General features: G+C 36.7%; 1 protein-coding gene across 1 annotated transcript in view; it reads left to right on the forward strand.

Annotated features, from left to right (window-relative positions):
- The window catches only part of NIPBL (Nipped-B homolog (Drosophila)), a 195,033-nt gene extending 183,121 nt beyond the window's left edge, over window positions 1-11,912 (forward strand). The window contains exons 43-47 of the mRNA XM_011944374.1: window positions 3,042-3,188; window positions 4,755-5,029; window positions 6,724-6,898; window positions 9,875-10,063; window positions 10,614-11,912. Of these exons, the coding sequence (XP_011799764.1) occupies window positions 3,042-3,188; window positions 4,755-5,029; window positions 6,724-6,898; window positions 9,875-10,063; window positions 10,614-10,979 (1,152 nt within the window). The 3' untranslated portion in view covers window positions 10,980-11,912. The remainder of the gene's footprint in view (window positions 1-3,041; window positions 3,189-4,754; window positions 5,030-6,723; window positions 6,899-9,874; window positions 10,064-10,613) is intronic.
- Window positions 11,913-12,922: the final 1,010 nt, after the last annotated feature.

Here is a 12,922-nt window from a genome sequence, read left to right on the forward strand (position 1 = left end):
GGCAAAAAAAGAAAGAAAAATAGTCTTCAATGTGACACTCCATCTCAAAAAAAAAAAAAAAAAAAAGCAAAAGAAAAGAACAAAAGAAATACTTTAATTACTTGTTAGCCTGACAGCAGATTTTTGCAATAAAGCAAAATTATAATTACCATAGTGTAGATATCTCACTAGACCTCTTTAAGTACTATGTGAAATTTATCATCAACATTATCATCATATCATTATCAGTATTAAGTTTGCATTGTGTATAGGACACTATACTAGGAGTGCCAGATGATATAACGTAGTACTTTTGCCCTGAAAGGATTTTCCCTCCAGTTGTGGGAATAGGACACAAAATTCATAGTGATTATGGTTAGTATATCCTGAGTGCCCTGATGGTTTGTATTGATAATATTGTTCCAGTCCTTGTTTCTCTCCAGAAGAACTTCATTCCTATGTGGTGTCACTGCCTGCTTTATGTCATTGACTAGATGTTCTGTCATCTCAGCATTTGAAATGCTAAACTGGAAACCCAGCTCTCACAATGCAATGCTTTCTTCTAACTACCTCCAATAAAGAATGTCAGAGAAAGAACAAATGCCTGAAGGCCCAAAGGGATAGAATGAGAGGGATCTGCTATATAAACCAGGGAAGGAAGATGTTCCAGTCGGGGCCAAAAATGTAAAAGATAAGAATGTGTGGTAAATAATGAATAGTTTGTTATTTGGGGCAGAAAGGTCATAATGAGGAATAGTATATAGAGGATCCTGTAGATGGCAAAAAAACAAAACAAAACATTGGAAGTGTGTGAATAAAATAATGAGGACAATTGCCAAAGAGCAGTTTAGGAAGATGAATTTTTTTAGCATTGTGGTCACATTGGAGGTAATAAGAAATTAGCCTATTATGACAACAGTAGGGGAGAAAAAGAATGGATAGTAGAGGTCGGGTACGATGGCTCACGCCTGTAATCCCAACATTTTGGGAGGCCAAGGCAGGCAGATCACCTGAGGTCAGGAGTTTGAAAACAGCCTGGCCAACATGGCAAAACCCCGTCACTACTAAAAGTACAAAAAAAATTAGCCAGGTGTGATGGCATGCACCTGTAGTCCCAGCTACTTGGAAGCCAGGGCATGAGAATCACTTGAACCTGGGGGGCAGAGAGTGGCAGTGAGCTGAGATCACGCCACTGCACTCCAGCCTGGGCAACAGAACGAGACTCCATCTCAATTTAAAAAAAAAAAAAAAAGAATGGATAGTAGAAAAGAAATTTGAGGAAAGAATTAAATGAGACTGTGTGAAAAGAATAGTAAGTTGACAACTGGAGTATTTTTATCTTGAGCACCTGAAAGAATAGGATTGTTGCCAAAGTCAGATGCAAAGGAGTTGGCTTGGGTAGTACATAAAAAGGGAGTAGTCAAAGAGCTTAGGAAGAGAAAACTTAGGAAGATTTCGTGAAGAAAAGTGTGGATAATAGTCAGATGCTACTGTGAAGGCAAGGAGAGTAGAAGTGAAAAATAGAGTAGATTGGTGAACTTCATGGACAAAAACAGTCAACCAGTGAGGGACAAAAGCAGATTGTAATTGAAGAGGGAGGGCCAGATGAGATGACTCATGCTTGTAATCCCAGCACCCAAGCCAGATGATTGCTTGAGCCCAGGAGTTCCATACCAGCCTGGGCAACATAGTGAGACCCTGTCTCTACAAAAATTAAAAAATAAAAACTTAGCCAGGCCTGGTGGCATGCACCTATACTCCTAGCTACCTAGTTACTCGAGAGACCTAGGCAAAGCGATTGCTTGAGCCCAGAAGTTCAAGATGGCAGTGACCAATATCATGTCTTCCTTGAAAAAAAATAGTGGGGAAGACATGGGAGGAGCAGTCTAAACTATTCTTTGAAGAACTTTGAAAGGAAAGAGAAATACAGGGCTTTTATGGATGTCGAAGAAAATATTTATATAAATATAAATATATAAAATAAAATATATATGAGTTTTGAAAATATGTATATAAATTATAGTGTTAAACTGATAGATGAGGGTAGGGTTTTATGTCTACATTTTTTCGTCTGTAACATGGGTGTTGATACATACCGTAAAGTAAAAATAGAGTGAGAGTGATACTCTTACGAATATTAACAGCAAGGTTATTCCATCTGTGCTATGGGATCTTGTTGCTGCTGCTGCTCTTGGGTTTTATGTTGTTTCCATGGCAGGGGACAGTAGATGGTAGGAGGGAGTGTTTTTTAGTTGTGAGCTTTTTTTTTCCTTGAGCTATAAATATTTAAAAGAAATTTGAATATTATTATGCCCTTCTATGATCATGAAATGCTTGAATTCTCTATTACTTCTTTTTAAAGCAAGCAAATAGCAATAATCCTCTTAAATTTTGCCTACCTCAGAGTATTTATAGTGTAAAACTGATAGCATTGTCAAAACAACTCTGACATTCTGAATTATATATACACAGGAAACTGATAAATGTTTATGAGTACGTGGATTTGGGTTTTTTCTTTTAACCTATGTATTAGTACTATAATTAGTAGTTATTTTGAGGGCAGAATAGTAACTGTGTGTAACTGATCTCCATATAGGTTAAACTCTTAGTAGCACAATGATATAATCAGAACTTTCATGTATACTTTCTGATATGGTATGGATTTATCATAAAGATTCCATATACTCTGTAAGAAAACCTCAAGGAATTTCACATGGATACAATAAAAAATTTCACCTCTTCTCTTGAGATAGCATAGTGTAAGTCATTATAAAATAAAAAATGGGCCTAAGATTATTTTATAAAATTCCATTTATGTTCCCCCTTCTCCCTTTTTCTTATACCTCTCTCCCTCTCCCTTTTTCCCCCTCTATATTTCTCTCCCTCCTGCTGTCTCTCTGTCTCTCTGTGTCTCTGCCCACTCTCCCCATGTGTGTGTCTGCTTACCTCTCTCTCTAACATTAAGTGAGGTGAAAGTGCCCTGTATTTTTTCTAAAAAAACTTTTTTGGATGGGTTTCTAGATTATCCGCTAAACATATGTACTTTTTCTTAAAATTTACAGAAAACAGACGTGACTATGCTCTTGTATATAGCAGACAATCTAGCCTGTTTTCCATACCAGACACAGGAAGAGCCGTTGTTTATAATGCATCATATAGACATTACACTCTCAGTTTCTGGTAGTAACCTACTGCAGTCATTCAAGGAGGTAAGTTACACACATTACTATTCTTAATCCATCTGTCAAAGTGCAGGCATGCTGTTTTCACTGTTTTGTTTCTTATTCTTTTTATTCTCTTCACGAGTATATAAAATCTTTCTAAGTGAACTTAATGAAATCTGGGCAGTACTTGACTTGGGAGAGGATGTACGTTGCCACTTTACTTCTATTTAGAAACATCTAAAATACATATATGGATTGTTCTGTTGATAAGCCATCGCATTTATTTCTCTCACTTTAAGCACTGACCTTAAGTGTTTTATGTCCATTCATACATTCATTTAAGCCCCATTTTAAAACATTATTCTGTAAATCTTGTAATGCTGTAATCACAACACTACACATGAAAATATATAGCTTATTTACACTTATACCAAAAATTTATGACACCATTGACTTTGTTATCGCTCAACTACAGCACTGTAATAGAGTTGGCATATGTGTGCCCAAAATCTTTACTAAATTTCTTGTTGAACCTTCCATCATTTCTGTCGTGACTTTTAGGAGGAATGTAATTTATTTAATTACATTTAATTTAATTATAGAAGTACCTGGTGTAGCACTAGGCACATAGTAAGCACTCAGTAAATTCTTTACAAATTAAATATTCTCATGTATCTAATGATCCAAGTAGATCTCATTTGATAAAATTGTATTGCTCAAAACTCAGCCTTGTCAGACTAGTAAATCAGACAGAGTATTTTAGATGCCTCCCAAGGGCTGGAATTACAAAGGTGTCTAAACCTTTACTACTTGAAGTGTGGACCACACACCAGCAGCAGTGGTTTCACCTGAGAGCTTATTAAAGCTCTAGAACTTCAGGCCCCACCCAGATTTGCTGAAACAGAATCTGCATCTTCAGCAAAATCCACAGATGTTAATGTGCACATTTAAGTTTGAGAAGTTAATAATTTCCCAGAAGCTTTAGCCTTCCTGCTCTCTTATTTTACCTACTTACTGGTATGGCTGTCTTTGTAAATGTTTCTTCCAGTTTTGAATAAATGTTATTATAATGTGCCCCCCACACACACACCACACAACCTGCTTAAATCCAGTTGACTTTGTTTCTAAGAACTAACATTTTCATAAAGTACAAAGAAACAGGATTTAAGTCTTCAGAGAAAATTGCTTATTATCTTGCTGAAATGTTCTTGAAAAGAAGAGTTTGATAGAAGCTCGGGATGTCCAAGATTATTCTCCTCAGTTAAATTATAATTACTGCTTTTCCTCTATAATGGCTTACCTATGCACCAAATTGATACTTTTATAACTATCTTTTATTACTATCCTTAGAAGAAAATTGTTTCCCTTTGAATGATATTTCAGAAGAATTTTTTGAAGGAGTGGTTGTGGGGGGAGGGAGTGGATATTGTATATAATTTTATTTAGTTTTAGAAACTATCCCCTAACGTTACATACCAGTTGTTGATATAAAGTCAAGAGGTTTATAAAATACTCATTTAAGGAAGCTTTTTCAAGCTGTTGAATGGAGAATACTTATATCTACTAGTGGCATTTTGTTTTTATTGTTTATCAAACAATTTTTTCTTTCAGTCTATGGTAAAGGACAAAAGGAAAGAGAGAAAATCATCACCTAGTAAGGAAAATGAGTCAAGCGACAGTGAAGAAGAAGTTTCCAGGCCTCGGAAGTCACGGAAACGTGTAGATTCAGATTCAGATTCAGATTCAGAAGACGATATAAATTCAGTGATGAAATGTTTGCCAGAAAATTCAGCTCCTTTAATTGAATTTGCAAATGTGTCCCAGGGTATTTTATTGCTTCTAATGTTAAAACAACATTTGAAGAATCTTTGTGGATTTTCTGATAGGTAAGGTTACATAAGCAGTGAGAGAAAAAACTTCACTCTGTTCAAATAATAAATATTTGGGCTGGGCGTAGTGGCTTATGCCTGTAATCCCAGCATTTTGGGAGGCCGAGGTGGGCAGATCCCCTGAGGTCAGGAGTTCGAGACCAGCCTGACCAACATGGTGAAACCCCCATCTCTATTAAAAATGGAAAAATTAAGTGAGCGTGGTGGTACACATCTGTGATCCCAGCTACTCGGGAGGCTGAGGCAGGAGAATCGCTTAAACCCGGGAGGCAGAGATTGCAGTAAGCTGAGATTATGCCACTGCAGTCCAGCCTGGGCAACAGAGCGAGACTCCATCTAAAAAAATAATAATAATAAATATGAAACCCAGTTTTGTTTGCATGTTTACTTTAATGTTAGAAATGTTCCTTTTTATAAAGGAGTTTATTCTATTGCTGTATAGTATTCTGTTGTGTAATATGCCATAATTTATTATTTTATTAAAGGGTAAAAAACATATTCCTATACTTGGTGATAATGCATTACAAATTGAAGGGCTTATTTTGTTGATTTCCTTAAGAAGAATCAGGCTGACCTTAAAATAGATTACAAGTTTTAAGTTTTTAAAGAACTCTGAAGTAATAGATGTAAACCAACTAAACTGAGCTCCAGTAGAACTCAAATAGTCTTTAAAGTACTCTATAAAGTAAGAGAGTTATATATAAAGTAAGGTATAGTTATTATAAATACCCTGTAGTTTTACCCACCATTAGTCATTAAAGATATCTCTTTCTGCCTATACCCATGGAATTTTGGTCATTTTTTACATTCATTGAAATCCAAGATTAGGAATCACAAAGTCAAATGTTAATAGGCCACCTGGTCAGTGGCCAACTGGAAAGAGTGTGTTTCATGATGAAAGATATGTCATTTAAGTGGACCTGTCTCAAGTTTCCATAAGCTTGTTACCAAAGGAGAGGGTGGGCATAATGTGGCCAGAGCTCCCACTTTTTCAGGAGACACCAGAAATCCAGATTTTTAAGAGGAGTATCTCTTTATTTGTTTGAAACAGGGTCTCGCTGTGATGCCCAGGCTGGAATGCAGTTATGCAATCATGAACTCCTGGCTCAAGTAGTCCTCCTACTTCAGCCACCTGAGTAGCTGGGAGTACAGATGCATGCCACCACACCCAGCTAATTTTTTATACTATTTACTTGTAGAGATGATGTCTAGTTGTGTTGCCCATGGTAGTCTTGAACTCCTGGCCTCAAAGTGATCCTCCCGCACTGGCCTCCCAAACTCTGAGATTATAGGCATGAGCCACTGCTCCTGGCCTTATAAGGAATATCTTGATGTTAAATGTTGGCAACATGCAAAATAGTTTAAAACTTTGTAAAGTTAATTAGGCAATGCTAAGGAGTTGGAAAGATTTTTAAGCAGAGTTGTTAATAACCTGAAACAGGTTTATAAACATTCTGGCCACTGTATAGAGAATGGATAGGTTGGGGGTGGCGGAGCAACTAGTAGAAATAGGTAAACCAGTTAGGTGATATTAAGTAATTGTATTGAAGCTGTCCTAGGGTCACAATAGTATTAAAAATAGACATGAGAAATTAATTTCATTAATATGATGCTTCCTACCTATAATTGGATTTCTCCAAGTATGTTGCTTCCATAGTTTTAAAGTTTTTGGTTTTGTTTTCCCAAAACAGTAAAATTCAGAAGTACTCTCCATCTGAATCTGCAAAAGTATATGATAAAGCGATAAACCGAAAAACAGGAGTTCATTTTCATCCAAAACAAACACTGGACTTCCTGCGGAGTGACATGGCTAATTCCAGAATCACAGAAGAGGTGAAGAGGAGTATAGTAAAACAGTATCTAGATGTGAGTAGTAAACCAAAAGTTTTTACTTCTCATAAGGGCTTTTTTGACAAGTAAATGTGGGGGACTGGTGGGGAGATAACTATCTCCTTTACATTGAATATAAGCTTCATGAACTATCGAGATAATTTTTCTCTATGTGGTTTTAATGAGTTATTTTAAGCTTGTCTTTCCCGTTGCACCCATGGCATTCTAATTATTTTTTCTTGGGAAACAGCAGCCCACGAATAGTTTTGTTTTAGTGAAAATGAAAGATAATAGGAAAACCTGTGTGTGTGTTTTGTAGTTGTCGCCTGGTTTCCACAGGAAATTGGTACCAGTTCCCCCATGGATACCCAAATACTGCGATATTCAAGGGCCTGATAAAAAGTGGCATAGTAGGCCGCGTGAGGTGGCTCACACCTGTCATTCCAACACTTTGGGAGGCCATAGCAGGTCAGAGTTTGAGACCAGCCTGGGCAACATGGCAAATCCCCATATCTACAAAAAAATACAAAAAATTAGCTGGGAGCAGTGGTGTGCACCTGTAGTCCCAGCTACTCAGGAGGCTGAGGCAAGAGAAGCACTTGAGCCTGAGAGGCAGTGGTTACAGTGACCTGAGATTGCACCATTACACCCAATACTGGGTGACGGGAGTGAAACCCTGTCTCAAAAAAATTATTGAAAAAATATAGTATTTGAAAAATCTAGCCGGGTGAGGTGGCGGGCACCTGTAGTCCCAGCTACTCGGGAGGCTGAGGCAGGAGAATGGTGGGAACCCGGGAGGTGGAGCTTGCAGTGAGCTGAGATCGGGCCACTGCACTCCAGCCTGGGCGATAGAGCGAGACTCCGTCTCAAAAAAAAAAAATATATATATATATATATAGTATTTGCATATACGTACATCCTCCCATATACTTTAAATCATTTCTAGATTACTTATAATACCTAATACAATGTAAATGCTATGTACATAGTTGTTATACCACATTTTTTTTAAGTTGTATTATTTTTTATTGTAATGCTGTTTCTTTTGTTTTGTTTTGTTTTGTTTTGAGACAGAGTTTCATTCTTGTTGCCCAGGCTGGAGTGCAATGGCGCAATCTTGGCTCACCATAACCTCCACCTCCCGGGTTCAAGCGAGTCTCCTGCCTCAGCCTCCCAAGTAGCTGGGATTACAGACATGCGCCACCACGCCTGGCTAATTTTTGTGTTTTTAGTAGAGATAGGGTTTCGCCATGTTGGCCAGGCTGGTCTCAAACTCCTGACCTCAGGTGATCCGCCGGCTTCCCAAAGTAGTGGGATTACAGGCATGAGCCACCACACCCGGCCAGTGCTGTTATTTTTGTTGTGGCATTTTCCAAATAGTTTTTGATCCATTCTGGGTTGAATCCGCAGGTGCGGAATCCGGGGATACAGAGGGCTATTTTTTTTAAATCGGAAAAATACATGACTTATATGTCATAAAAGGTAAAACTGCAAGCAGTCATCTCATCCTCTTACCCTGTTTGGCCATTCTATTCCTTTCTTTTCTGACAACCAATATTATTACTTTTTCATATGTTCTTATATGAGTAATGCCAATATATATTTGCATACATTCTCACTTAACAAGTATGCAAATGTATGTATATAAAATGTGCTTTTAAAATAAAGACAGAATAGACTAGAGGTTACCAAGGACCAGGGAAGGAAAGAACGGGGAGTTATTGTTTAATGAAGACAGAGCTGTGGTGTCCAGTGATTTAAAAAAACAAAGAAAGAAACAGCTCTGGAAATGGATAGCAGTGATAGTTGTACAACATGCCAATGAATTATACATTTAAAATGGTTAAACTGGTAGGCTGGGCATGCTGGCTTACACCTGTAATCTTAGCACTTTGGGAGGCCTATTGTCGGAGGTTTGCTTGAGTCCAAGAAGTCCAAGCCAGCCTGAGCAACAGGGCAAGACCCTGTCTCTACAAAAAATACAAACATTAGCCAGACATGGTGGTGCACACCTCTAGTGTCAACTACTGGGGAGGCTGAGGTGGGAGGACCACCTCAGCCTGGGAGGTGTAGGCTATAGTGAGCCATGATCACGCCACTGCACTTCAGCCTGAGTGACAGAGTGAGACCCTGTCTCAATTTAAAAAGGAAAAAAAAAGGTTAAGCTGGCAAATTTTGTTATTTCTATTTTACCACAATATAAAAAGTTGTTTGAAATGTTTTTTAAATTAGAGGACTGTCCTAAAAAATAAAAAAAAAAATAAAGTTTTATATTTTAATCTACTTAGTTCAGGTGCAGTGGCTCCCAAGCACTTTGGGAGGCTGAGGTGGGCAGATCACTCGAGGCCAGAGGTTTGACAGCAGTTTGGCCAACATGGCAAAACTCCATTTCTATTTTTCTTTAAAAAAATTGTAAAAATCTACTTTAAAGCAAGTAGCTGAACATAGAAATAAGAATTTTTGAGCTAAGAATATAATCTGCACAGTGGCTTTCATATTATTCATTGACTTTGCAAACCTTACATACACTAAAATTTAAAAATATTTTAGTTCTCATTTAAAATTTTTCAACATTCTCTGCTTTCTCTTGTATCCTCTTAGAGAGCAAAGAGGGGAGATAACTAGAAAATGTCTGTCAGTAATTGTCACCTGGTTGCTTGATGACTTGGACCAAGGGTCTGAAAACTCTGGCTGTTTTTGTATCTAACCCATTGCCTATTTTTGCAAATAAAGTTTTACTGAAAACATTCATGCCCACTCATTTATTTGTCTGTAACTGCTTTCATACTACAGTGGCAGAGTTGTGTAGTTGTGACAGACTATATGGCCTTCAAAATGAAAAATATTTACCACCTGGCTGTTTACAGAAAATGTTTACCAACCCCTAATTTAGATGATGGCTAACGTCTGTTTCACACACACCAAACTACTGCCATAGAAAACATTTAGGAATTTAACAATCTTGCTTGAAATATTTACTTAAAATTCTGAAATGATATCTATTTTTTATAGTTCAAACTTCTCATGGAACATCTGGACCCTGATGAAGAAGAAGAAGAAGGGGAGGTGTCAGCTAGCACAAATGCTCGGAACAAAGCAATTACCTCACTGCTTGGAGGAGGCAGCCCTAAAAATAATACAGCAGCAGAGACAGAAGATGATGAAAGTGATGGGGAGGATAGAGGAGGAGGCACTTCAGGGGTGAGGCGGAGGAGGAGTCAACGTATTTCGCAGCGTATTACGTAAAATGATTTTTATGTGCTTATATATGTCAGTCTATTAAATGTACAACCAAGTAATGTAATACTTAAAAGAGAAAACATTTTGTAGATAGAGATTCTCTACTTACCCATTTATACATCCTTTTGTAGAAAGTTTAACATAAAAGACAATAAAAAAAAACAGAAATGAGATTTATCCAGCATAAAGGGTTAATTTTTCTTTGAATTGTATTAATGTGTGTTATTTTTATTGTTGCTAAGTTTTATGTAGCTTTATGGTTCATATGTATATATAATTTTATATATCATAAGAGTAAAGACACGGGTACAAATTAAGAGTTATATGGTTTTACAAGTATATGTTAACCCCTTGGCGCTGGCGGTCACGGTGCGTCTCATTGCCGGCAATGGAAGTGTGCCGGGAAATCCCAACTCCCGGCGTCAAGGGATTAAAAGCAATAAAAACAATAATTTCACTAAAATTCTTTTGTGTAACACTTGGTCTTTTTTCCCCCCTCCCAATGTTTTAGTCATTGAGAAGGTCAAAACGAAATTCAGACTCTACGGAGTTGGCAGCACAGATGAATGAAAGTGTTGACGTCATGGATGTCATCGCTATTTGCTGTCCAAAGTACAAAGATCGACCACAAATTGCAAGAGTAGTACAGAAAACCAGCAATGGCTTCAGTGTTCAGTGGATGGCAGGCTCCTACAGTGGCTCCTGGACTGAGGCTAAGCGCCGTGATGGCCGCAAACTGGTGCCTTGGGTAGACACTATTAAAGAGTCAGACATTATTTACAAAAAAATTGCTCTAACGAGTGCTAATAAGCTGACTAATAAAGTTGTTCAGACTTTACGATCCCTGTATGCCGCCAAGGATGGGACTTCCAGCTAATGAATTTGTACATGCAGCCAAATTTACAGGAATTTTTTTAAAAGGCAGAAAAACTTGAAATACCAACATTCTGGCAAAAAAAAAAAATCAGTTTTATGAAGAGTAAGTGGAACCTGGGATGCAGGAACAAAAGAAGGAAATGTTGGGCAAACATTTTTGTGGGAGCTCCCTTCGCTGTTGTGCAGCAGAAACAGATTCTCAGTTCATTTTTACTCCCACTGTATTATAGTTTAACAAAAATTGTTTATATCTTGGAAAAAAACTTTCTGTTTAAAAAAAATAAACAAGTGAATGTTGGAAATTAGTCTGTTAATGTTCTTAATAAAGTGTTCTTGGAGTTTAACCTAGCAGCGGATGGCTTTCTTTAGCTTAGCCCAGTTTCCAGGGAAGCGTTGTTTTTTCCAGGCTGTAAAATGGCAGAATCTCCTGGATATATAATTTATTCTGTTGAAAAAAAAAAAAGCATGCAGTATCTATGACCTATCTGCAGAAGGAGTTTTTGTAAATGTAGATTTTGATGTATTAGGTCACCCTGAAAACAATACAAGAAAAGGGATCCCCAGGTAATCTGGTGGAGCGAATACTGCAATAAATTTTTTTACTTCTCTTTGTTACTTGTCTGTTTCCATTTGAATTTCTTATTGTAAAAATCTGTTTAAATCCATTTATATTATTTTACAGTCTTTTATGTAAAATTTATTATATCACTGGTTTTCAAAGCAAAACATAAAATATTGTTTATACAGTTTGTATAGGCTGACTTCTGAATAATTGGTATCTATCTATTATTTTCATTCCCATAAGAGGGTGTAAACAATTAACTCCAGGGTTTTATTGTATCCTGCAATATTTAGTATTAACTATATATGATTTAGCACTGTGCCAAACACATTTTCAAGAGTACATTTTGATATAAAAAGAAACTATAGTTTATTCCTTGTATGCTTCAATTTCTTTCTGGTGATGTCATGATGCTGATACTTATTCTTTAAACCTCGGGTAAAAGGTAACCTGCTATTTGGAAAACCAGCATTTCTCTTAGTTAAAATGATGTCGTGTTATTTTAGAACTAGAGTTGAGATGAGTATGCCACTTCATAATTACACTCACTACATTTTTCACAAATTATTTTTTAATGCTGAAAAGAGTAATTTTACTTGTTGAGATGTTTATTCATTTTCTATTCTAAAAGCTTTATCATAAGTCTTTTGGGAACAGTTGTCATTTACACATTACTTACTGCAGATATCTTGACCAAATCAGGAGGGAGGTGTTTAATCATTTGATGTGTATAGTTGACACTCAGGAATAGTAATGCCTAAAATTTACAGTGGAATGAGGTCTGTTTCAAGTTTAAATCTTTTAAAAAATGTTTTACTCATTTTTAAATCACTGAAAAAATTGACCTCCAGAATGCTGTTTTATGAAATTGGCAAATAAATGAAGGTATTCAATTTTTGAGGAAGAATGACATTGCCACAAAATACCTTTTTGTGACATCTATTAAACCACTATGAAAATAACTTTTCAGGATCTATTTCCTATGTGGAATTCTTTCAAATACTTTCTTCACGGAAATGTTCTCTCACTCTTCATTTTCTTCTCCTTACTGACATGTTTCTCTTTTCCTTATACTGTGAACTCTGGAACAAAACTTGATTGGGTTGGTTGGTTGGTTTTTCTTGGAGTTTATGTATATCGACAAAGGATTTGAGGTCACTTCTGAAAATAATATATTGAAAAGAGTAAAATACTGGTTAGAGAAAATATAAGAATAAAATCCAGCCCAGAGAGAGTACTAAGAATATAAATTTGAGTAAAAAGCCAGTTTTGAATGCTATTTACCTGACAGCGATGCGTGCTGTCATTTAATTCTCACAAAAACTCTAGTTATATATTTTATCCTCATTTTGTAGATAAGGATAGCAGGCCTAGAAGGATTT

This window comes from Colobus angolensis, unplaced genomic scaffold, assembly GCF_000951035.1.
Source record: "Colobus angolensis palliatus isolate OR3802 unplaced genomic scaffold, Cang.pa_1.0 Scaffold230, whole genome shotgun sequence".
Taxonomy (NCBI): domain Eukaryota; kingdom Metazoa; phylum Chordata; class Mammalia; order Primates; family Cercopithecidae; genus Colobus; species Colobus angolensis.